The 26500-nt window shown below is 44.6% G+C and overlaps 1 protein-coding gene across 3 annotated transcripts in view; it reads left to right on the top strand.

Moving 5' to 3' along the window:
• Positions 1-26500, top strand: part of LOC138761432 (syntaxin-2-like) — an 89986-nt gene that overhangs the window by 51216 nt on the left and 12270 nt on the right. For all 3 annotated transcript variants that reach the window (XM_069933564.1, XM_069933563.1, XM_069933565.1), the window contains exons 4-6: positions 571-645; positions 5685-5758; positions 12547-12655. In XM_069933564.1, coding sequence (XP_069789665.1) covers positions 571-645; positions 5685-5758; positions 12547-12655 — 258 coding nt within the window. The remainder of the gene's footprint in view (positions 1-570; positions 646-5684; positions 5759-12546; positions 12656-26500) is intronic.

Genomic DNA, 26500 nt, shown 5'->3' with positions numbered 1-26500 from the left:
CTGAAGTTGAACCAGGATCTGAGAGGGTGCCAAGGGCACCGAAGACTTCCTGAACGTGTCGGAGGTTTGGATCTGGAGCTCAGATTGCCGATGGTTTGGACTGAACTCTGGCTGCGGGAACGCTGGAGGCGAATCCACAGACACTCAGTCATTCTGGCGGGGAGAACACCTTTGCTTCTCTTTCTCTGACAGTAGGGTGAATTTTTGTCTTCTAAATGTAATTTTGTGTAATATTATACCTGTTTTATTACATGACAATAAATGAATCTTGAATCAAATTCAAATCTGTCACAAGTTGTCAGTATCGGTAAAGGAGCAGATCATCTAATGATTTATCTCAGAGCGGCCTCCTGACAATTGCTCGATGCAGTGTCAGTCACATCGCTGTTTGAAGTTTTGGCATAAAATCTGTCTTCCATCTCATGTGAGCAAATAAAACGCTGCAGACATTTTCAATTTAAAATTGGGCAAATGTTGCCACATGTGGTGAACTTCACCCAAAGTTAATGACGGAATCAAATTCTGAAGAAATGTTTCCTTTTTCTGAGTTTAAAACTTATCATTTTAAAGAAACCAAAGAAGAACTTGAGGAGCTAACGCTGGCGATCAAGGGAACCGCAAACAAAGTCCGAAATAAGCTAAAAGGTAAGTGTTTTTGTAATCTGTCTCACTCACAGAAGAGCTACAGCATGAAGAGAGGGCATTCAGCCATTAGTCTGTACAAGCCCTATCTAAAAACTCTCCAGCTAGACCTGTTCCCCCATTGCCTTCGCTTTGAGCTGCATATCCAGCTCTCACTACCTCCCTGGCAAAGAATTCTGGGTCCTAACCACTTCCTGACATTCTTGTGTGGGAGAATAATCTTCATTCAGTCTCTTAAGGTTTTCACCCTTCTACAATGGAACCAGTTGCTCTCCACTAGCATCTGAAAGACCTCCATCAGATCTCCCCACAACCTCTTGTCTTCCAAGGAGACAAATCCCACTTTTGCAGATGCCATTGGTTTAATGTGGCAATGTGGTCAGTATAAATATTGCGGGCCAAAGGGACTGCTCTGGGTTCTCCATTCTGTCCATGGAACTAAGCTCCCTCATCCCTGGCATCTAGGGTGAATCTCACCTGCAGTCTCTTCAAAGCTGTCCCAACGTGAGTGTGTGCCAGTGCTGCACAAGGGGCTGAACCAGCATTACGAGGATTCCCCGCGCCCTTCCAGTTCTTCCACTCAGCTCCTCTATTTATTAAAACCCAGGACTCGTATGCTGCTTTATTTTGTACGCACGCTTTCCCAGGCTGGCCTGTTGCTTTCAGCAAACTATGTGCATGTGTCACTGATCTTGCTCTCTCTTGTAAATTGTTCCTCAAGTTTGGATCATTTGCCTTCATTCCTGTTAAATTGCTGTGATGTGTTCAGAGCTGCAGAGAATGAAACATGAAAGTCTGCAAATGCTGTGATTGTGGTAACACAGAAATGCTGGAGGAACTCAGCAGGGGTAAGATGAACTTGAAACTTACAATCTCGAACTGATACACCTGCATTAAGAATAAACAACTTAAAAATCAAAAATACCATACCGAACAAACTTCACTTGCATGAATATACAAACCTTAAAGCATTTTGCTTTATTTTCAGTTCCTCCCCCACCACGGAGTCGCTTGAAAGACGAGCAGTAACATTATAGATGATTAACTCCCAAGTTTACAGATAAAGCCTCTGCCGGGGCGACTCTTACCCTGCTTTACCCACTTTAAGAGAGTCACCCCAGTGGCGAGCGGCGTCAACCAGCTCTTCATCCTGGGCGACGCCATTGCTGTTTCACACCACTTTAGTCAAACAGCTGCTACGAGCAAAGCCCCACCAAGGCATTCAGCTGTCTGAATGTTTCCTCCCATCCTCACCAAAGGTTTGTTACTTCAGAGAACATTAACAATTTTAAACTTGCATATTTATAACCTATTATTTTATTCTTATTTATTTTAATTTTTAAATTTTATTTTCCTTTAATTTTTTTTTGCCGGTTGCTTAAAGCTGCCAGATGCTTGAATTCTGGATACCAGGAGTTTTACTATAACCAATGTTTCGGGCCTAAACCCTTCTTCAAGGTATGATGGGATTAAGCCTGAAATTTACCTCCTTTGGATACTGCAAGACCTGCTGAGTTCCTCCAGCATTTGTGCATTTTTATTTAGAGCTATGGAGCACAGAACCAGGAGCATGCTGACCACTGGTTGTCTATCAGCACGAATCTGAGATTGATGACTTTCTAGTACTTGTTTCTTGGCATTTACCTTTTATAATTATGTATCCATTTGGATCACATTTTTAATTTATTTTGACAGTGGAGCTCTGATTATAGTCTGATTGTCACATACATTAATCCTTATGGGTTACCGTTCACTCTGTAATGAACAGACCTGATGCTGATTTTTTTTTTTGTTGGCTAATTTGAACCCAGAGACTGCATGTTCAGATCTGGAAGGGCTTTGGAATATCTTGGAGCACAGAACATTCCAGCACAGTACAGGCCCTTTGGCCAATAATGTTGTGCCAACGTGTATAAACCTCAACATTCTAAACCTTCCCGACCTCCCTCTGTTTTTCTTTCATCCATGTGCCTATCTAAGGGTCTTTTAAATTCCCCTATTGATCCAGCCTCCATCACCACCCTGGCAATATATTCCAAGCACCCACCACTCTGTATTTATTTTTTAAAAATGTACTCCTGACGTCTCCCCTGAACTTTCCTCCCCTCTACTTATACAGATGACCTCTGATCATTGCTACTGTTGCCCTGGGAAGAAGGTGTTGGCCGTCCACCCTATCTATGCCTCTCATAGTCTTTTGGACCTCTATTAAGTCACCTCTCATCCTTCTTCATTCCAAAGAGAAAAGTCCTAGTTCTGATAACCTTGCCTCCATAAGACATCTTCTCCAACCCAGGCACCATCCTGGTTAATCTCCATAGCTTCCACATCCTTCCTGTAATGAGGGGATCAGAACTGAACACAATATTCCATGTGTGGTCCAACCAGAGTTTTATAGAGCTGCAACATGACCTCATGACTCTTGAACTCAACCCCCCCGCCCCCGATTAAATCAAGCCAACGTTTCGTAAACTTTCTTAACTACCCAATAACATAACATAATAATAACATAACATAACAATTACAGCACGGAAACAGGCCATTAGGCCCTTCTAGTCCGCACCGAACCAAACACCCCTTTCTAGTCCCACCTCCCTGCACAATGCCCATAACCCTCCATCTTCTTCTCATCCATATACCTGTCCAACCTTTTCTTAAATAATACAATTGACTCCGCCGCCACTATTTCTCCCGGAAGATCATTCCACACGGCTACCACTCTCTGAGTAAAGAAGTTCCCCCTCATGTTACCTCTAAACCTCTGCCCCTTAATTCTTAACTCATGTCCTCTTGTTTTAATCTTTCCTCCTCTTAACGGAAATAGTCTATCCACATCCATTCTGTCTATCCCTTTCATAATCTTAAATACTTCTATCAAATCCCCTCTCAACCTTCTACGCTCCAAAGAATAAAGACCCAATCTGTCCAATCCCGATCAATGGCTTCTCTTGTGGTAGCAGAGGAATGGTGGAGGCTGTGTCTAGTGGTGTGCTACAGGGGTCATGCTGGATTCACTGCTGTTTGTCATCTTTTTAACAAGTTGGTTGGCATGGTAGTTAATGTGATTAGTATATTTGCAGATAACACCTCTAAAAAAGTGGTGTAGTGGACAGTGAGGAGGCTATCTAGGTTTACAAAGGTTCTAGACCAGTTGGGAAGGTGGGCCAAGGAGTGGCAAATGGAATTTAACTCAGACCAGGGTGAGGTGTTGCACTTTGGGAAATCAAACCAGGGTAGGGCTTGTACAGTGAATGGAAGGTGCTGCAGAACAGAGAGACCGAGGGGTTTAGGTGCTTAGTTCCTTGAAAGTGACAACTCAGGTGGATGAGGTGAAGAAGGCATTTGGCACACTGACCTTCATTGGGGGTAAATAGTTCAAAACCTGGGACCTCTTGATCTACTGCATGGATGAAACCATCTGGAGTCCTGTGTGTAGCAAAATGAAGAATGTCAATAAGGTGGAAAGGGTGCAGAGGAGCTTCACCAGGATGTTGTTGGGACTGGAGGGGTCGATTTATAGGGAGGTTTCACAGGCTGGGTCTTTATTTCCTAGAGGGTGACTTTATAGAAGTTTATAAATCAGGAGGGACATGGATAAAGTGAATGCTCACAGTATAATTTACAAATTAGATGATTCTGGAACTACAGGGCATAGTTTGTGAGGGGAGAGATTTCAGAGTTTTTGCACTTGGAGTGGGCTCGGTATCTGGAATGGGCTGCCAGAGGAAGCTATTGAAGTGGGGATAATTACAGTCTTCCAAAGACATTGGGACAGATACGTGGAGCAGAAGGATATGAGGTAAATGGGACTAGGCCAGGTGCCAACTTGGATGAGGCTCCAAGGCTCTCTTGGGGCTCAGCACCACATAGAACAATGCACCATAGCACACAGTACAGGCTCTTCGGCCCACGATATTGTGCTAACCCCTATGTACCAACCAAAAAAAACTAAATCCTCCCTATCTTGCAACCCTCTATTTTTCATTCATCCATGAGCAGGTCTGTGTCTCTTAAATGCCCCTATTGTACCAGCCTCCACCTCCTCCTCTGGCAATGCATTCTAGGCACCCACCACTCTCTGTGTATTTTTAAAAAAAAACTTACCCCTGATGTTTCTGCTAAACTTTTCTCCCTTCACTTTGTACAGGTATCCTCTGGTGTGAGCTACCCCTGCCCTGGGGATAAAGTGATGGATGACTGTCCTCCTTATTTAGGCCTCTCAAAATCTTGTTGACTTCTAATTAGTCATCTTTCATCCTTCTTCACTCCAAAGAGAAAACCCCTAGCTCTGCTAACCTTGCCTCAAGACGTATTTCCCAATCCAGGCAACATCCTGGGAAATCTCCTCTGCACCCTCTCCATAGCTTCTACATCCTTTCTGTAACGTGTTCAGAACTGAACACAATAGCCTAAGTGTGGTCTCACCAGAGATTTGTAGAGCTGCAACGTGACTCTTGAGCTCAATCCCCTGACTAATGAAGGCCAGCAAACCCAAGCTTTGTTAACTGGACCTATCAATTTCTGCAGCAAACCTTAAGAGATCTATGGGGTTGGACCCCAAGCTCCCTCTGATCATTCACGCCATTCACCATGTACCCTGCCTCCAATTTGACCTGCCAAAATGCAGCACCTCACACTTATCCAGATTGAACTCCAACTGCCACTTTTCCGCCCAGCTCAGCATCCTGTCTATAATTCTGCTGTGGGTCCCTTGAAGGTGAACTCCTCTGGTTGGTTTGCATTCTCAATTTCGGCAACCTGGTTCTTGCTCTGAATTAGATAGAGACATTGTCATATCATTACCAGGGTCCCTGGGTCTGTCAGCCTTGGTTATTCCAGCAATCACGAGGTTTGAGTCTTGGCCGTTTCCTCTTCTAGAGTACATTGATAGTAAATCTGCCATGTTCTGCTCACTTGGGGCTTAGTGCAGGCCTCCTCTATGTTGTGTCTGTCGGTACAGGCAAGTTGATGGATTGGCCCTCTGCTGAAAGGATTTTACCTGTTGTGTATCAATGACGTGATTTTTTTGTTAAAAATTCTAGTTATAGAACAAAGCATTAAAGATGAAGATGATGAGAACCAAGGGTCGGTGGATTTAAGGATACGCAAAACTCAGGTACCACACAGTGTTTGCTGTTCTGTGAAGTGCCTCAGGAAACTGCTTTTCCATCTCTTTGCAGACTTTTATATCTCACACTATAAGCCCCTAATTCCTGCCTCCTTTTACTTGATACCAGGATTTTCTGCTTTTTAAAACATAGTAATTTTGTTTTCTAGAATCCAAAACTGGGGCAAGAACAAATGGTTGGGAAGGAGTTAGCAGTGGTTCACTGGATGCAAATGTTTCAGAATAAAAGCAAGACTGCCAACTGGGAGGGGTTTAGGAGTGTGATGAGGAAGATCGGAGATAAACATGTTCCCAGTGGGGTAAAGGGCAGGAATAGCAAGGTAAAAGTGCCCTGGTTAACAAGATATAGAGAGACATATCACAAAGTAAAAAGGAGGCAAATTTTAGATAAGGACAGACAGCTTCGAGGGAATCACTGGAGTATAAGGAGCACAGTGAAGGCAGAATAGGGAGGGCTGTTTTGAGATGGTTTTGGCAGAGAACATAACGGAGAATCCAAAAAGATTTTATAAATGTATCAAGGACAAGAAGATCACATGCAGAAGAGTAACTGTGTGTAGTGCAAATGGAAATGGGAAGATCTTAAATGAATATTTACTGTGGAGCAGGAGTGAGTGGGGAGGGAGGTCACGAGAGAAAGCCTAGGGTCCATTTTAAAAAAAGGCTCCAAAAGTAAACCAGAAAATTACAGGCCGGTGAGCCTGACGTTAGTAGTAGGTAAATTTTTGGAGGGTGTTCTGAGAGATCGATTTACAAGTAGTTGGACAGTCAAGAGCTGATTAAGGATAGTCAACATGGCTTTGTGCCTGGTAGGTCATGTTTAACAAATCTTAGAGAGTTTTTCAAGGAGGTTACCAAGAAAGTAGATGAGGGAAAGGCTGTGGATGTTATCTGCATTGACTTTAGTAAGGCCTTTGACAAGGTCCCACATGGGAGGTTAGTTCAGAAGGTTCAGATACTAGGAATCCATGGAAAGGTTGCAAACTGGATTTGAAATTGGCTGAATGGGAGAAGACAGTGGTAGTGGATGATTGCTTCTCAGACTGGAGGCCTGTGACAAGTGGTGTGCCTCAGGGATCTGTGTTGGAACCATTGTTGTTTTTCTCAATGATCCAGATGATAATGTGGTAAATTGGATCACTGAGTTTACTGATAACACTGAGATCAGCATTGTGGACAGTGAGGAAGGCTTTCAAAGCTCGCAGAGGGATCTGGACCAACTGGAAAAATGGGCCAGAAAATGACAGATGGAGTTTAATACAGTCAAATGTGAGGTGTTGTATTTTGGAAGGACAAACCAAGATAGGACAAACACAGTAAATGGTAAGGCACTGAGGAGTACAGAGGAACAAAAGGATCTGGAATGCAGATACATAATTCCCTGAATTGTCAAGTGGACAGGATTGTAAAGAAAGATTTTGGCATCTTAGCCTTCATAAATCAAAGAATTGAGTTGGGATGTTATGGTGAGGTTGTGTAAGATATTAGGCCAAATTTGGAGTAACATACAGGAAGGATATCAGTAAAGTTGAAAGAGTGCAGAGAAGATTTACTAAGTTGTCAGGAGTTGAGTTGCAGGGAAAGATTAAACAGGTTAGTACTTTATTCCTTGGAGCGCAGAAGAATGAGGGGAGATTTGATAGAGGTTTACAAATTTATGAGGGGTATAGACAGAATAAATGTGAGTAGGCTCTTTCCACAGATTAGGAGAGATAAATATGAGAAAACATAGCTTTAGGGTGAAAGGGAAAGGTTTAGGGGGAACATTAGGGGAACCACTCCGAGAGTGGTGGGAGTTTAGAATGAGCTGTGGAGTACCTCCACAGAACTCATTTACTGCATCCAGTGTACCCTCTGTGGCCTTCTCTACATCGGAGAGATTGGTCGCAGATTAAGAGATCACTTCACCCAGCACCTCCTCTCCGTCCACAACAAAAGTGACCTCCCCATAGCCAACTATTTCAATTCTGAGACACACTCTCAAGCTCACATGCCTGTCTACGGCTTTTCACACTACCCCACCCTGACCACCTGCAAATTGGAGGAACAACACCTCATTTTTCATCTGGGTACTGTCCAACCCCAAAGCATGAACATTGAGTTCACTGCATTCCATTAATCAGCTTGCCTTTTCCCGCCCCCCTCCACCCTCTTAACTAATCATTCCGGATCCTGCTTCCTTCCTCTCTCCCCCACTTCCTGCAGTCCTTCCCCCCCCCCACCTATCGTCTCCCACCCTCACTACCCCCCCTCCCCTTTTGTTCAGACATCTCTCATGTTCTCCCACACTTTGATGAAGGGCTCAAGCCCGAAATGTTGATGATGTATCTTCACCTTTGCTACATAAAGGCAGTGTTTGACCTGCTGAGTTTCTCCAGCATTTGTGTGTTTTTTCACTTAACCACAACAGAATCCTGTGTTTTACCCCTTACCTTTGTATATAGCTAGGTGGAATGGACAAAAGTTCCAACCTCCGCTCCACACCTAAAGCACTTTTCTGAAATTTCTGGCTTTGATTTGTGTCATTTTTGTGGTGTGAGGTACAGCTGGTGCAAGAAGTTGTATTGCATCAACTTGTATCTGGCACCGATGACTCCATTCACACTGTCCAGATACAGGCCTGACCATCATTCTTCATTGATTGCTGTGCCCAAGTCTGACTCCCATCTCTCCTTTGACCTGTGTAAGCCTGGCTTCGGAATATGTAATACATCTTAGAGATAAATTTACACACTTTCCCCTGTCAAATTAGAATCTCCATGTTACTACATCTAGGTAGGGTCATAGATGGTCCCAATTTTACCTCTTAAGAAAGATCTTATTTGCAGATAACAGAAGAATGTTCTATTAGACAAATCGTGTTTGTTCCTCAACTGCTCAAATGACATGAGCTGCCTTCACTTGTAACAATCCACGATGGACCTGATCCCTTTCTGGCAGCAGATGTCCAGGATTTTATTACCCAGAGTCAAGGTTATTAAGTTGTTCTGGGTCAAAGACGTTTTGGGAGATATCCTCACCATCAATCCAATCCTTTTCTATGTCTGAAGTACATCTTTTAATATAGGGTTATCCGTTTTCTTTGAAATTAATTTAGTGTCCCATTTATATATAAACTCTTTGGCTATCTTTTCACCGTGTTGTCCAATTTGTGCCCAGTAAGGGGGGGGGGGAACCCCTCCCTCAAAGAATGAGACAATAAACCTTGCCTGGGCTGCCCAGTGATTTTTTTGAAATCAGGTCATTTTAAACCCTCCAAATTATAGTCCCATGTCAACTTTTCTATGGAGATTTTAGCCATTTTACTATTCCACAGGAACTTTCTGACACATTCAATGAGCAGCTTTTTTTTTAAAAAGCACCCTGGGGCAACTAAATGGGTAACAATTGGGGAAAAAAATACTGGAGCCTTGGTGTCACCTTCATTCTGACACAGATAACTCTGCCCATCAGTTTTTATGGGCAGTGTCCTCCATCGAGCAAGGTCCTCCTCAATCTTCTGGAGCAAAGGGAGATAATTAAGTTTGTATAAGTTGCACAAATCTTTGTCTACTTTTATCCCCAGATACTTAATGCCTTCTTGCAGCCATTGAAATTGACTTCCCTGTGGATATGGTCTACAATCCCTGTTCGCCAAAGTCATAATTTCACTTTTGTTCAGATTTACCTTGTACCCTGGGACCTTCCCATGATTCTCCAGTGTGGTTCTCAGCCCTGGGGTCTGTCAAATATACTAACATCATCAGCAAAAAGGTTGATTTTTGTGTTCCACCTGGCCCACCTTGAACTTATTTAGATCTGGTTCCCACCAAATGGTTTTCGCCAGCGGCTCAATTGCCAGTATGAATAGCTCTGGGGATTATGGACATCCCTGCCTACAGGACCTGCTCAATGGAAACACTGGAAACATCTGCCCATTAGTCATAATTTTAGCTTGGGATTTGTAGTAATGTGTCTTCACACAGTTAATAAATGTTTGACCCAATCCAAATTTCTCCATTACCTTGAACAAAAAGTCCCATTTCAATCTGTCGAAGGCCTTCTTATCATCCAAGGCTACAGTCACTCCTGGATCCACCACTGACTCTGCCAAATGTACTATATTAAGCAATCTAATGATGTTGTTTACTGATTTTCTCTTTTCTACAAATCCAGCTTGGTCTGGATTTGTTAATTTCAACAAATATTCTGCCATCCTATTGGCCAATGCTTTTGCAATGATTTATAATCTCTATTCATTAATGAGATGAGTCTGTATGAGGTGGGATTCACTGGGTCCCTGCCTTTTTTTTTGGGATCACCGTGATGATTGCTGTTGAAAAAGACCCCAGGAGGGTATGCGTCTGTTGCCTGATCCACCACTTTCATAAGAATGGACATTGTCTTCTGCTGATTTCTGTCAGACATTCATGCTTGAAACAAACTAAAAAGGCTAAAACCAACAATTCAAAAAAATGCATACAATGCCCTCAAATAATGCTTTAATGCTCGTGATTAAGTGCAACCATTATTTCTATTATAGTTACATTGTTTACAGCCAGATCACATCTTGTATTTAGCCCTCCATCCTACTTTCTCCCTTGAGGATCTTTCTGGGTAGCGGCCAGGGTGTTTGTAAATCTCAGCGCCTCTTTGGCATCTATAAAGAATTTTTTCTCACCCCCCCACCCCCCTCCAGGCAGGGACACTTCAGGATAGCTGAATGTAGCAGAGTAAAGCCAAATTCTTTTTTTTAACAAAAGTTCATATCTTCTTGAGTACAGTTTACAGTTACTGATAGTTGGAAATTCTGCCTGGCCTACAGAAAAAAGAATCTCAGGGTTGCACATACTCTGACAATTAATCTGAACTTTGATGCTTCCCAAGAAGTTTCTTAGGATTCATTACGCCAGGCCATTTCTCTTACCCAATGGTTAATAGTCTTTTATGTCAGAGTCAAATATGGAGGTGTTGTTGATCTTCATAATCTGCTTTAACCTTGCTAAATTATCAAAGCATACCATGGAATGTTCTCTGCTGTATTATTTTGGTTACCACAGGTACACGATTCTTTATCCGGAACCCTTGGGGGACAGTGTGTTCCGAATTTCGGATATTTCCAGATTTCAGAAAGCCCACCCGAATTGTGCTGCCATATCCACCCCCACCCCCTTCCAGTCACCTGGGCCGTCTCCCCCAACCGCGGTCCCTCGGCTGTTTCCCCCGACCGCTGGTCCCTCGGCTGTCTCCCCCGACCGCTGGTCCCTCAGCTGTCTCCCCCGACCGCTGGTCCCTCGGCTGCCTCCCCCAACCACTGGTCCCCACGCCAGATTTTGGAGCTTTCCGGATTTTAGATGTCTAGATAAAGGATCGTGTACCTGTACTTTAAAACTGCAACTGCGATTCTGAACACCAACACAGGGCATGCTGATGGACAACATGGGGATGTTTTTATGAACTGTCGGTGGGCCAGTGTGGCTCCCTCTGTTTTTTTTATTTTTTTTAATTTTTCACACTATGAACCATACTGACCAAAATACACACAAACATTTCCCTCTTGAATATAGTGTCATTTTCTCCCGTTTTTCCCCCCTCCCTTCCCTCCCTCCTTCACCCCCCCTCCCCACTCACTCAACGTTCAACATATATGATACATTAAACCCATTAAACAATGTCGTTACACAATAAAAATAAACAAGACACAAATTTGTGTCTTCTACTTTTACATACTGGGTCAGTTCATTTCGTCTTCTTCTCCTTCTGTCATTTTAGGCGATGGAGGTCCGCGGTAGGACTTCTCTATTGTGTTCCATGTACGGTTCCCAAATTTGTTCGAATACTGTGATGTTATTTCTTAAATTATATGTTATATTTTCCAGTGGAATACATTTATTCATTTCTCTGTACCATTGTTGTATTCTCAGGCTATCTTCTAGTTTCCAGGTTGACATAATACATTTTTTTGTGCTCCATCCAAATTGAGTCCAAGTTCTTTACTTCTTATATTACTTAGAAGAAAGATCTCTGGATTTTTTGGTATGTTGCTTTTTGTGATTTTATTTAATACCTGGTTTAGATCTTCCCAAAATATTTCCAAATTGCATGTACTGTTTTTCCCGTTTCCTTCTTACAGCAAAAACATCTGTCTGATACTGTTGGGTCCCATTTATTTAACTTTTGGGGCATGGTGCATACCCTGTGTAACCAATTATATTGTATCATGTGTAACCTCGTGTTTATTGTATTTCTCATAGTTCCGGAGCATAGCTTTTCCCATGTTTCATTCTTTATCTTTATGTTTAGATCTTGTTCCCATTTTTGTTTGGGTTTACAGCTTGTTTCCTCGTTCTCTTTCTCTTGCAGTTTGATGTACATGTTTGTTATAAATCTTTTAATTATCATTGTGTCTGTAATCACATATTCAAAATTGCTTCCTTCTGGTAACCTCAGTCTGCTTGCTTCCCAATTTGTCCTTCAGGTAGGTTTTCAGTTGGTGGTATGCAAACATTGTACCATGAGTTATAGCATATTTGTCCTTCATTTGTTCAAAAGATAATAATTTATTTCCCGAAAAACAATTTTCTATTCTTTTGATCCCTTTTCTCTCCCATTCTCTAAAGGAAAGGTTATCTATTGTGAAAGGGATTAGTTGATTTTGCGTCAATATTAATTTTGGAAGTTGATAATTTGTTTTATTCCTTTCTACATGAATCTTCTTCCAAATGTTGAGCAGATGGTGCAGTACTGGTGAATTTGTGGCTCCCTCTGTTCGAACTGCTCTTCTCCTTCTATTGCAGCACTCTACTCTGTCCCGAAAGTTTGCCAACGTGATGACCGAATACAATGAGATCCAGATATTTTTCAGAGAACGCAGCAAAGGACGGATTCAGCGGCAGCTCGAGATCAGTGAGTGGATTTGTGTTGACCCCTCGATGACAAAGTGCAGCGCAAAGCAATGTTGTCTCAGTGTAATGTTTTCCAAAACCTGGGCCTTTGTGACAGTCAGGGAGTTCAGCATTGGTCAGACCTCAGTGGGACCAATTCGGGCAGTTTGATTCAGAGGGTGAAGATGAACAGGAGGTCTTTGCCAAAGTACAGCATGCTCGTGTCGTGCTCTCAGTTCACGACACAACTGTGCTTTGAGACAATTTCTGCAGGAGTACTGTCTGAAAGACACTCAGTTGCTAGGGGTACGCATATCCCAAACACGATCCACATAGAATGGTACTAGTGCTTAATGGGCAGGCCTGGAGAAGCTGCAGGGCTGGGGGAGATTGTGGTCATTGGAGGGGGGCGAGGGCAAATCACATTGTCAGATTGACAGTCGGCCTCCACCTTCTGTCTGTACGGCGCAGTGCGTAGCCTGTTTCTCAGTCAGGTGGGCAGGCCCCTGCCAGCTCATCAACCCCTTGCAGACAAGTAGCTGAGACACTGCAGTGCTCTGTCTGTGGAGCAGGGAGATGGCCTGTCACTCTGAATCCTTTGGGAAGCAGCATTGGAGAAGTAAGTGACGAAGCATTCAAGCCAATGTTTGCTGAAGTAATTCTGGCTCCTTGTAATGTGCCAATGATATCAGGGTGGGGAGAATGTGTGAAGTCAGACTTTCCAAAGTCAGTCCAACCGGGTGAAGATAAACTCAATTTTAAAGATTGCATCTTTTATTTCCTTCCTCTTTTTTCAGCTGCAAAATTAAAACTCAGCAAAACATATTGGGAGTTGTGGATTAAATCCATTGAAAGTAGACGTTTAAGAAAACAGTTTGTTTAATTTTTCTCTAATGGAGACAGTCTGATCTGTGCCTAATAAAGCTGTCAGAAATGCTTGCACCTGTGCACCAGAGCCAGCTCCACACTGTGCTCTTGTCACTGAGCGTCTGCTAAATCAATTAGCTCTCCAAGCTGCTGCATTTTGAACATGGATCAGAACTATGGCAGGACAGAGGAATGCAGAACTGCTTGACAACAGATCCTCAAGCGTATCAATGCTGGTGAAGAGGTGATGAAGGGGGCTTGAGATACTTGCACCTCCTTTCTGCAAGGCATCCAAAAAGGGAGCAAAACCAGAACAGCTAGGATGGATGTGGCAGGCTGTCAGTGAGTGTAGAGCCAGACCATCCCTCTGCCTCCACAGTGGCTGCTCAACCTACTGACTTCCTCCATCTGTAATTGAGACGTACAGGCCAAGTGAGAGTCCATGCTGTCCAGTTGCACAGAATTGACCTCCAGCCTCTGGTACGGTGGGAGGAAACCGGAGCTCCTGTGGAAAACCCACGCAGAGAGGTGGCAACATCTCTCAGCAAGAAGAAGAACTTCTAGATTCCAACCAACGTCCCGGTCGGGGGAGGTGGAGAAGCTGCTACCGGCGCCCAGACAACCTACTACAAGTGTGCAGTCGTTGCCTCGCTTTGGCAGTTGGGACCAGTCCAGGCGTTGATAAGTATAATTGGGAAGGGCTTGCATATTGTAGTTTGAATTCAGCTTTAGATTTAGTAATAAAGACTTGAAAAAACTGAAAAAAAAAACCCACGCAGAGCATATAAACTCCTTACAGACAGCACTGGATTAGAACCCGGGTCACTGACGCTGTGACAGCGTTGCCTGAAGTGCCTTGCTAACCGTGCTGCCCCCAGCATGCCCCAGATTCCTGCAGGCGCAGACTCTCGTGTCTTTTATCTCTATCGAATACCAGTGCAGGGTCATAATGGCGGAACTATATGTGACACATTAGGGCAAAGAAAGACTACAGTGCGACAACGCTAACTTTGCTATCTGTGGAATTTAAGAAAATGGTAAAAGGTTCTTTGCAGCTCTGTTCCTCAAAGGGAAATTGCCGATTAATTTTCAACCAATTGGAATGTATTTGGTGTTCATTGATGCAGCTGCTGTGGGCTCTGTAAGCTGGTGCTTAACTTTAATTAAGTTAATTAACTGAGGAATTGGGTAATGAAGGCCACAGTTGGGGCAGTCCAGTGTTCCGATCACAGGATGCGGGAAGTCAGGGACAGCACATTTGTTGCCGATGACTACCCCTGCAAGAGGTGCACCCAGCTGATAAATCAAGTTAGGGAACTGGAGCTGCAGCTGGACGAATTCGGGAGGCAGAGGCAGAGGCAGTGATCAAGAGTTTTAGGGAGGCAGGCACCCCTAAGAGTCAGGAGGCAGGCAGCTGGGGGAGAAGGAGCGGAGCACCCTGTGGCCGTTCCCATCAACAATAGGTACACTGTTTTGGGTACTGTTGGTGGGGACAACCTACCAGGGTCAAGTTGAAGTGGTCATGTCTCTGGCACTGAGTCTGGGCCCTCAGCTCAGAAGGAAAGAGGGAGGGGAGTGCAGTACTGATAGAGGATTCAATAGTTAGAGGGACAGATAGGAGGTTCTGTGGGAGAGATCGAATGTCTCAAATGGTCTCAGGGTCTGAGATGTCTCTTCACATTCTCCTGATTCTAAGGAGGGAGGGTGAGCAACCAGATGTCGTGGTCTTTGCAGGGTCCAGTGACGTGGGCAGGAAAAGTTCTGCTAGGAGAGTTAGGGAGTTAGGTGCAAAGTTGAAGCACAGGACCTCCAGGGTGGTAATCTTAGGATCGCTGCCTGTACCACGTGCTAGAGAGGCTAGAAACGAGAAGATAATGCAGCTAAACATATGGCTAAAGGGATGATGCAGGAGGGAGGGCTTCATGTTTCTGGATCATTGGGCTCTGTTCCAAGGAAGGTGGGACCTGTTCCAATGGGACAGTTTGTACCTGAACTAGAGGGGGACTAGTATCCTTGTGGGCAGGTTTGCTGTGCTGCTCTGGGGGGGGATTAAACTAGAATTGCAGAGGGAGGGGAATTAGAGTGATAGAGCAAGTGGAGGAAGGTAAGGTGGAGGAGTGGCATTGCTAGTCAGGGAAAATATCACAGCTGTGCATAGACAGGACAGCCCAGAGGGCTCGTCTAAAGAGGCCATATGGGTGGAGCTGAGGAATGGGAAAGGTGCGAGCACACTGATAGGCTTGTATTACAGTCCACCCAATAGTCCGAGAGAATTGGAGGGGCAAATCTGTCAGGAGATAGCAGACCATTGTAAGGAACAGAAAGTTCTGGTTGTTGGAGATTTTAACTTTCTGCCATTGAATAGGACTCCCATACTGTAAAAAGGGCTGGATGGCTTGGAGTTTGTCTAATGTGTTCAGGAAAGTTTTCTAAATCAATATATAGAGGTACCAATGAGAGAGGATGCAATACTTGATCTCCTGTTAGGGACCAGGCAGGTCAGGTGACAGAAGTCTGTGTAGGTGAGCACTTTGGGTTCAGTGACCATAATGTCATTAGTTTCAAGTTAATTATGGATAATATGTCTGGTCCTCAAGTTGAGTTTCTAAATTGGAGAAAGGCCAATTTTGTGGAAATGAGAAAGGTTTTCGGAAGAGTCGGTTGGAATAAACTGTTTTCTGGCAAGGATGTGTCAGGAAGTGGAAGCCCTTCAAAGGAGAAATATTGAGGGTGCAGAGTTTGTATGTTTCTGCCAAGATTAAAGGCAAAGTTAACAGGCATAGGGAACCTTGGTTTTCAAGGGATATTAAGAAGAGAGGTTTATAACCGGTATAGGCAACAAGGAGCAATTGTGGCACTTGCAGGGTATGGAAAATGAAAGAGAATCCTAAAGAAGGAAATCAGGAAGGCAAAAAGAAGGCAAGAGGATCCTTTGGCAGATAATGTCAAGGTAAACCTGAAAGGTTTCTACAAGTATTTTAAGAGTAAAAGGATAACGAGGGACAAAATTGGTCCCTAGAGAATAAGAATTGTCGTCTGTGCCCTCATGAGATGAGGGTGACCTTAAACAGCCTTTTTATATCAGTATTTACTCAGGAAACTGGCATGGAGCATACGGATGGAAAGGAAACAAGTAGTCGTGACATGAAACATATGGAGTTTAAGGAGAAGGAGGTGACTGCTGCCTCAGACCTTGAGGGAGACTAGTGTAGAAATTGCAGGGGCTCCGGCAGATATATTCAAAATGTCTTTAGCTACAGGTTAAGTGCCAGAGGATTGGAGAGTGGCTCAAGTTGTCCCATTGTTTAAAAAAGGCTCCAAAAATAGGCCAGTGAGCCTGATGTAATAGTATGTAAATTATTGGAAGGAGTTCTGAGAGATAGCATTTATAGGTGTTTGGACAGCCAAGGGCTGATTAAAGACAATCAGCATGGCTTTGTGCGTGGCAGGTTGTGTTTAACAAATCTTGTAGAGTTTTTCGAGGAGGTTACCAAGAAGGTAGATGAAGGAAAGGCTGTGATGTTGTCTGCGTGGACTTTAGTAAGGCCTTTGACAAGGTTTCACATGGGAGGTGCCTTGGGTAAACTTATACCTCTCATTTTGTTCGTTTTAGATTGGTCACAGTGTTTGAGCTACCAAAAGAAAATAGACACACACACACACACCGAGAGCAGTTCAGTTTATACAAGGCTTTATTACCAAATCTAAAGCTGAATTCACACTACAATATGCAAGCCCTTCCCAATTATACTTATCAACGCCTGGACTGGTCCCAACTGCCAAAGCGAAGCAACGACTGCACACTTGTATAGGTTGTCAGGGCGCCGGTAGCAGCTTCTCTACCTTCCTTGACCAGGACATTAGCTGGACTCTTGAAGTTCTTCTTGCTGAGAGATGTTGCCACCTCTTGGAGAGTCCCAAACTTCAGCAGTGGGACCATGGCTTATATTACCCAAAAGTTGTTTACTTCAGATCTTATCTCTTTGAACAAATTATTTAATTATCTCAAGGTCTCCTGACAGTCTGCGACCAACAAAAGTCAACTGCATCTCTGGGCCTCGGTGGAAGTTGGATAATGTCTACTGATTCATATGCACATCCCTGGGCCCCATATAGTGTAAATTTATATAATGTCTTCTGATTCAACTGCATCCTGGGCCCCATGGTGGAATTTAGGTGTGTCTACTAATTCATATGCAACAAGCAGGTTTTCAGCCTTGCAGAAGCAAAGGCTGCAAAAGCAAGAAACACGGTTCAAATCTTCCATTACATTCCACCCCTTGGTCGCAACATGTCACTTATGAGACCTTACAAGCATTTGAGTACAGAAGGAGCGAAAAAAAAGAAACTAAAACTAAAAAAATAAGCAATAATGCGAGCAACCAATGGAGAATATTGTGGTCCAATCCCCCAAATGTACCAGTTAACCATGAAAAAGGATTCCAACTATCCTTGTGGGGCACAATACCCAGACACTGAAGCTCACGAACAGATTTTAAAACATGCTTAGCAATATCAGATATATTAGTGGATACATCGGGCTCTGTCCCCCACAGGCAACTCCCTCGGAACGTCCTCGACATTACAAATCCAATTGCTGGCATCAAAGCAGCGGTTAACCCAGATCAGCAGGAGCACAAGATGGAGGACCTGGAACAAAGAAGCCTGACATATGTCACTCACGATTCCGTAAGGGTTCAGTATTTAAACAAACTAAACCATCCTGTCCCTCAATAGCTACCCACCGAGTGTTACCCTGGGCAGGTGTCACTAATTCCCCTTTTACAGGAGGGCCACTAGCTGTTGGTGCCACCCATTCCTTTTGTCCGACATTCTCTAGCTCGGGAATGGGGGGCAATGACTGTTTTTCCTCTGGAATAGGCTGCAGTTCAGAAGCGTGAAGAAGTCAGTGGAAAGGTGTACCTCCCTTCAAAGGGCGATGATTCAAATTGGCGACTGCCTGCTGCAGCACATGGCACTACCCCTTCAAGGTCTCCAATGGTGTTAACAAACGAATTTGTTCCTTCAGTAAGCCGTTCATTCGTTCAACTAACCCGGCAGCCTGCGGGTAATAAGAAATATGGTGGACCCATAAGATACTGTTGTCAGTTGCCTTCCTGGAGAAGTGCGAGCCATTATCAGATTGAATTTCCTCTGGTACATCATAACGAGAAATTAAATGGTTCAGTCCTTGGATAGTGCTAGCTTGGTCAGCTGCCTTGGTGGGAAAGGCAAAAACCAGGCCCGAAAAGGCGTCAACCATTACTAGGACATAATGTTTACCCATACAGTCTGGCATAGCGAGCTCCCCGTCTTATTTGGCCATGCGGACCAGGAGGATCAGTGCAGGACTTCACAAGCTGCCCGACCATGCGGACATCGTCCTGATGGATGGGTAAGGCATGTGTACGGACCCACATAGCTGATCCCTTCTCCCCCTAATGGCCCCTCTGTTCATGTGCCCATCGAGCCAGGGGAACGGTATTGGCGTGGCTGATAGTGGCAAGCTGATCTGTTGCTGCATTATGTTGTGCCATGTTCGTCATCGCATTGGTATAGGCATCAACATGATATATGGTTATCTCACGATGATGGGAACCATCCCACAACAGCTGCCACAACTGTTTGCCCCATACTGGGCGGTCATGTATCAGCCAGTCATTCTTTTGCCAATCAGGCATCCATACCACTAGTCCATTAGCCACAGCCCAGGAATCAGTAAACAAGCGAAGAGGGTGATCATGCAGGTCTAGTGGTAAAGTGACCGCCTTCAACTCAGCATACTGACTGGAGCCATCATCCCCCTCCTCCAATAAGTGAGTTCCTGACTTGGGATGGTAAGCCACCACCTTCCACTTCTGCTTTTTCTTGCACCCACCGGCTGCTACCATCAGTAAACCAGGCGTCCTCTTGTTCTGCTTTCTGTACCATCTCTTCCGTGGCCCCTTGGATCATCACATCATCAATATAATGGTGAATTGAGAGGGAAAGCAATACTGGCACCGTCTCCAAATCACGGGCAGTTAGGCTGTGGCAAATAGTGGTAGAGTGTACATAGCCCTGAGGGAGGTGGGTGAAGGTATACTGGCTCCCCTTCCAGGTAAAGGCGAACTGATACTGTGAGACCTCGTCTATAAGAATACTGAAGACGTGATGGAGTAGTGGCCGGACGGTGAACTCCAGCCCTCTCCAGAAAAGTCGGGAAAAACAAAGGAAAACACAAAGGCACAGAAATAAAAGTTACAGAAAAGTGAGTATAAAGGTGGAAAGAAGATGGCGACAAAAAAAGAAAAATCGAAAGCAACGGTAAGAAGAGAGGAAGAGAAGACAAAGGAGGAAAAAGGTGAAGGCCTTACCTGTCCGAAGAGGCCCGCTGCGGAGAGAGAAACCCGCTCCCTCAGGTCGGTAAATAATGGACTACAAAAATGGCTCGCTGAGCCGAGTAAAAGTGCGCAATCGCGCATGCGCGAGGAATCGCGCATGCGCGATGCGAATGAAAAAAAACACACCGACGGGAGGGGGGACCAGCTGGGGAGTCGATCTCCACAGCCGGCAACGACAGCTGCAGAACACCTGCAGCAAGAAGAGACCACAGAAGACAATAGAAACAAGAAAGAAGAGAAGGAAAGGGCACCAAAGAAACAACAGATGGCCAACCCAGAGGAAGAGGAAGAGTACAGTGAAATAGAAGAAGAAAAGAAAGGCAAGATAAAGGATATACTTTCTCTTATTAAAGGATACATGGAGTCATTTAAAGAATGGCAAACACAGGAATTTAAGGATTTAAGAAAAAGAATAAACAACACAGAAGAGAAAATGAATAAAATAGAGATGACCTTAACAGAAATGGGAAAGAAAATGGACAAGATGGAAGAGCGGGCAGTAGCAGCAGAAATGGAGGTAGAAGACTTAAAAAAGAAATTGGAGGAATCTAATAAAAAAACTAAAGAGACACAAGAACTTTTTTCTTTCTTTGGCTTGGCTTCGCGGACGAAGATTTATGGAGGGGGTAAAAAGTCCACGTCAGCTGCAGGCTCGTTTGTGGCTGACAAGTCCGATGCGGGACAGGCAGACACGATTGCAGCGGTTGCAGGGGAAAATTGGTTGGTTGGGGTTGGGTGTTGGGTTTTTCCTCCTTTGCCTTTTGTCAGTGAGGTGGGCTCTGCGGTCTTCTTCAAAGGAGGTTGCTGCCCGCCAAACTGTGAGGCGTCAAGATGCACGGTTTGAGGCATTATCAGCCCACTGGCGGTGGTCAATGTGGCAGGCACCAAGAGATTTCTTTAGGCAGTCTTTGTACCTTTTCTTTGGTGCACCTCTGTCACGGTGGCCAGTGGAGAGCTCACCATATAACACGATCTTGGGAAGGCGATGGTCCTCCATTCTGGAGATGTGACCCATCCAGCGCAGCTGGATCTTCAGCAGCGTGGACTCGATGCTGTCGACCTCTGCCATCTCGAGTACTTCGACGTTAGGGATGTAAGCGCTCCAATGGATGTTGAGGATGGAGCGGAGACAACGCTGGTGGAAGCGTTCTAGGAGCCGTAGGTGGTGCCGGTAGAGGACCCATGATTCGGAGCCGAACAGGAGTGTGGGTATGACAACGGCTCTGTATACGCTTATCTTTGTGAGGTTTTTCAGTTGGTTGTTTTTCCAGACTCTTTTGTGTAGTCTTCCAAAGGCGCTATTTGCCTTGGCGAGTCTGTTGTCTATCTCATTGTCGATCCTTGCATCTGATGAAATGGTGCAGCCGAGATAGGTAAACTGCTTGACCGTTTTGAGTTTTGTGTGCCCGATGGAGATGTGGGGGGGCTGGTAATCATGGTGGGGAGCTGGCTGATGGAGGACCTCAGTTTTCTTCAGGCTGACTTCCAGGCCAAACATTTTGGCAGTTTCCGCAAAGCAGGACGTCAAGCGCTGAAGAGCTGGCTCTGAATGGGCAACTAAAATATATACAATGGAATTGTATATATTCAAAAAATATACTCAAAAAATAGATACAATGGAAAATTATAACAGAAGAAATAACATAAAGATAGTGGGCCTTAAGGAAGATGAAGAAGGCAAGAATATGAGGGAGTTTATAAAAGAGTGGATCCCTAAGACCCTAGGATGTCCAGAACTACAGCAAGAAATGGAAATAGAAAGGGCACATAGAGTATTGGCCTCTAAACCACAACCACAACAAAAACCAAGATCTATTGTAGTAAAATTCCTAAGATATACTACAAGAGAAAAGGTACTGGAGAAGACAATGGAAAAAGTAAGAGAGGGCAACAAACCACTGGAGTATAAAGGGCAAAAAATCTTCATTTATCCAGATATAAGTTTTGAACTCCTAAAGAAGAGAAAAGAGTTCAATACAGCAAAGGCGATTTTATGGAAGAAAGGGTATAAATTTATACTAAAGCATCCAGCGGTATTGAAAATATTTATTCCAGGACAACAAAACAGACTATTCTCGGATCCAGAAGAAGCACGAAAATTTGCAGAACAATTACAAAAATAGACTGAGGGAGGAAGACGGGTAATGAGAGTTAAAATGATCACGATTGATATGTATGTGGGTAAAGACAAAAATAGACTGAGGGATGAAGGGTAATGAGAGTAAAAATGATCACGATTGATATGTATGCGGGTAAAGAGGTATAAGAGTGAATAGAGACAATGTGCATACTTGAATGTATCTGTACTTAGAGGAAAATATAGATAGTATAGACAAGAACTAATAAGGGAAGGTAATGGAATAGAGAGAATAAGGAGGGAATTAAAAGAGTGACCTTTGTGACATATGAAAAGTGAAATCTTTTCTGGGGGGGCGGGGTGAGGGGAAATAGCGGTCACTGCAAAATCAGTTGACGCTTGCGAGTGGATTCGCAAATCCAAATGGAGAGGGGAGATGTGGTTGTCCGACAAGGGATAAAGGGCAACTCAGGAGGGGAAGGGGAGATTGGGGATAAATAAGATAGAAATAGGAGAATAAGGAAAATGTTGGATGTTGTAGGAATGTTGTCTTATAAAGAGTTGAAAATAAGAAAACAGAAATGGAAAAGGAGGAAAGGTAATGTGGAAAAACGGAAAGAGAAGATAAACAAAATATAAAAGGGCTACGCTGAACTATATGACTAAATATTAATGGAATACATAACCAAATTAAAAGGAAGAAACTACTAAATTTAAATGAATAAATGTATTCCATTAGAAAAAATAACATATAGGTTAAGAAATAATATTGAAATATTCGAACAAGTATAGGAGCCTTACATTAAATACAATAGCGAAAACCTACCGGGGACAAACATTACCTAAGTTGATGGAAGGACAAGGAAAGAAAAGAATGGACTCAGTAGAATTTCTGGTGTATTTTTGTTGAATGACAACATTGTCTGACTGGCTTAATGCAACCTAGATTGTATACCTAAAATGGATGAGAGGGGGGTGTGGGGGGGTGGCTTGGGAGGAGGGGGGGGGGGGAGAAAAAGTCACTGTATATGTGTGAAAAAGAAATAGTGTATATCATGGCTAATGTGATTTATGGTGTGAAAAATAAAAAATTTAAAAAAAAAAAAAATACTGAAGAAGGCATTAGCGAGATCAATGACAGCATACCATGTTCCTGAGTTCCCAGTAGCAATGTTTTCAATAAGGGTAATAAATGTCCGGAACTGCCGAAGCAAGTGGTGGGGCATGTTTGTTCAAAAAACGATAGCCATTCGGCTTCTGGACCGGCCAAACAGGGCTATTAAAGGGCGACATTGCGGGCCTCACTATCCCTTCTTACAAAGCATCGATGATGGCAGTAATCTCTTCCTGCCCCTCAGGGAGGCGATATTGTGGAATGCATACTGGTTTTGGGGGGGGGGGGGGGAGGCACCATCACAGGATCCCACTTAGCCTGACCCACCACTAGTCTTTTTGTAATAGTCCGAATTCCAAATGCAAATCCCCCTTGGCTAATATTAAGGGCCGTAGCGGCCAACATATTAATACCCAGGATACACTCGTCAGTGGCAGCCACCAGGGCATGTAACCATATAGGGGAAGGGCCATCACCCACCGTGGCGCGGACTTTTATTTCCTTCGCCAGGGTGATCGCTCCTCCCATCCCCTCTATTCGAAATGTCGGTCCAGTCCAGAGGTCAGGGTTACCAGGAATCACTGAGTGCTCCGCACTGGTGTCGACCAAGGCCAAATATTGGCGGTCATTACCCCCACCCCAATGGATTGTTAACGGTATGTAGGGCCGTGGGTCCCCATGTATCCGCCGTGTCTCAATAGAGTAGACACGGGGGCCCTGCCCACACCCTCACGCTTTAGTAGGGATCGGGGGTTTCCACTATTATCCATAAGAGCCTTTTTAACTATTTGTTGTATCTCATCACGGATAACTGGAGCAAGAGAAGCTGGCTCAATAGGAGCAGCAGTGGGAGCAGAGGGCACAGTTGGGCCAGGAGGACTCAACAGCTGGGGAAGATGTTCCCCTGCCTTCCTCTTATAAAGGGCATAAAGGACTGCAGTAGGTTTCCCATCAATATCACTTTTAGGTTCGCCTAACTTTAACAAGGTTAGGAAAAAGGTCCTTTCTTGTCGGTCCATTATTAGCAGCAGACCCTCTCTTTTCATCCTGCTTGTCTGATTTAACCTGGGCTGTACGTGAGTGGATTTTACCTCCCAACTCTAATTCTCGAAGCCCAGATAAGACGTGCACCGCCTCAGACACAGGGTGCCCAATTAGCGGACTAGTTACAGACAGAACCAGTCCCCGTACAGTGGGTTGGGCAGAATGAACCAATCTGGTATGCATTCCGGCTGTGAATGTCTCTTCATCAGGGCTCCCCCCATGTACCCACAGCCTCAAACGCCCTGCATACAAGGCAGAGGCCAGGGCCTGCTGACGAATTACTGTTATACCCTCCTCTGGGATGCCCTAATTGTTCTGCAAATGTAAATCCCAATCTACTGGTGATGGGTATACTCATAGCAGGGCATCCCCTAGAGTGGCATGTAAGTAATCCACCTCTCTTCCTCTATCCTGCAGCTCAGCAGTGACCCGGATATCAGTAGTCAATGTTCCTAATCCCAACAATTCCTTAGGGTTAAATATACATTATCCCCTCCTTGCTCCCAAACACGCAGGAGCCAGGCTGACAGAGTTTCTCCTGCCTTTTGCCTAAATCGATCTCCAATGGCAGCCAGCTCCTTTATAGAGAAGTCACACATCATGGACTGCTCTTGACCTCTGCTCACACTTTGGCCCACAGGGTCCTTTGCCCAGTGGACGGGACGAGGCCTAGGCCATCCCGTAGAGGGAGTAGGCCATAGAGCATAAGCAGGGGTTCGGATATATTCCCCTGGGGGATCGGGGTATCTATCCCTTCAATCTCTACCCTTTCATCATCCCCCCCTTCCATCTGTTTGGGAAGTCTGCTGCCTTATGGGGCGGGCGTAAACAGCAGGTGGAGAGGGCAGTTTGTCAGGCACATACTGTGGAGTATCTGCATTATTACCATGGTCATCATTCCAGGTATTCCCGTCCCATTCATCAATTACGTCAGGATCGTCGCCATTCCTTATCATGGCATGAATACGATATGGATCGGGTTCTACTCCATGCCTTTCTTTATCTGCACAGAGCTGCTGCCGGAGTTTAATATTACGGCAGATCGTTTGGACGTGCTTATCCTCCCATTCTTTGGCTCGGTCCTGATTGGTGTGAACAATCTCGCTCATCATGGAACAATGTTGTCGCATGGCTTCTAGCTCCTCCTCTAATTGCTCTCTCTTATGCTGAGATTCTACTTCACGCTGAACAGAGTGGCGTAAGGCTGTGGCCAGCAGCCAAAAACCTTCCGTCAGTGTCCCCTTTTTACCAGGAAATTTACTTTCTCGAAGGAGAGTGGCAACCCGCTCTCCCAGAGGTGCACTTGATGGGTCTAACTTCACATCCAAACTAATGGGTGGTCCCAACAAAGACAGGGTATTGGCCAACATGCCAAACCCATCGTCTTTGGCAGTCCATCCTGGAATCAAGAACTGCTCAGGGCTCACCTCTTTCTTTTGGCGAAACATCTTGAGACCAATCCTGCTCGCAGCGCCAATGGTCTTGGGTAAACTTATACCTCTCATTTTGTTCGTTTTAGATTGGTCACAGTGTTTGAGCTACGAAAAGAAAATAGACACACACACGCACCAAGAGCAGTTCAGTTTATACAAGGTTTTATTACTAAATATAAAGCTGAATTCACACTACAATATGCAAGCCCTTCCCAATTATACTTATCAATGCCTGGACTGGTCCAACTGCCGAAGCGAGGCAACGACTGCACACTTGTATAGGTTGTCGGGGCGCCGGTAGCAGTTTCTCTACCTTCCTTGACCAGGACGTTAGCTGGACTCTTGAAGTTCTTCTTGCTGAGAGATGTTGCCACCTCTTGGAGAGTCCCAAACTTCAGCAGTGGGACCATGGCTTATATTACCCAAAAGTTGTTTACTTCAGATCTTATCTCTTTGAACAAATTATTTAATTATCTCAAGGTCTCCTGACTTTCTGCAACCAACAAAAGTCAACTGCATCTCTGGGCCTCGGTGGAAGTTGGATAATGTCTACTGATTCATATGCACATCCCTGGGCCCCATATAGTGTAAATTTAGATAATGTCTTCTGATTCAACTGCATCCTGGGCCCCATGGTGGAATTTAGGTGTGTCTACTAATTCATATTCGATTGCCTTATATGTCTCATCCAGGGTGGGAACCTCATCCAGCTCTAGCCTTAGGGGCTGTTGAGGGAGCTGGAGCAGGGCGGAATCTTGGACTGAGCGGTTGGCAGAGAAAAGAGATTGGAAGTGTTCTGACCATCGGTTGAGGATGGAGATCTTGTCGCTGAGGAGGACTTTGCCGTCTGAGCTGCGCAGCGGGCTTTGGACTTGGGGTGAGGGGCCGTACACAGCCTTTAGAGCCTCGTAGAAACCCCTGAAGTCGCCAATGTCCGCGCTGAGCTGGG

This window comes from Narcine bancroftii, chromosome 4 (genome assembly GCF_036971445.1).
Source record: "Narcine bancroftii isolate sNarBan1 chromosome 4, sNarBan1.hap1, whole genome shotgun sequence".
Lineage (NCBI taxonomy): Eukaryota > Metazoa > Chordata > Chondrichthyes > Torpediniformes > Narcinidae > Narcine > Narcine bancroftii.
This window is presented reverse-complemented; position numbering and strand designations above follow the sequence as displayed.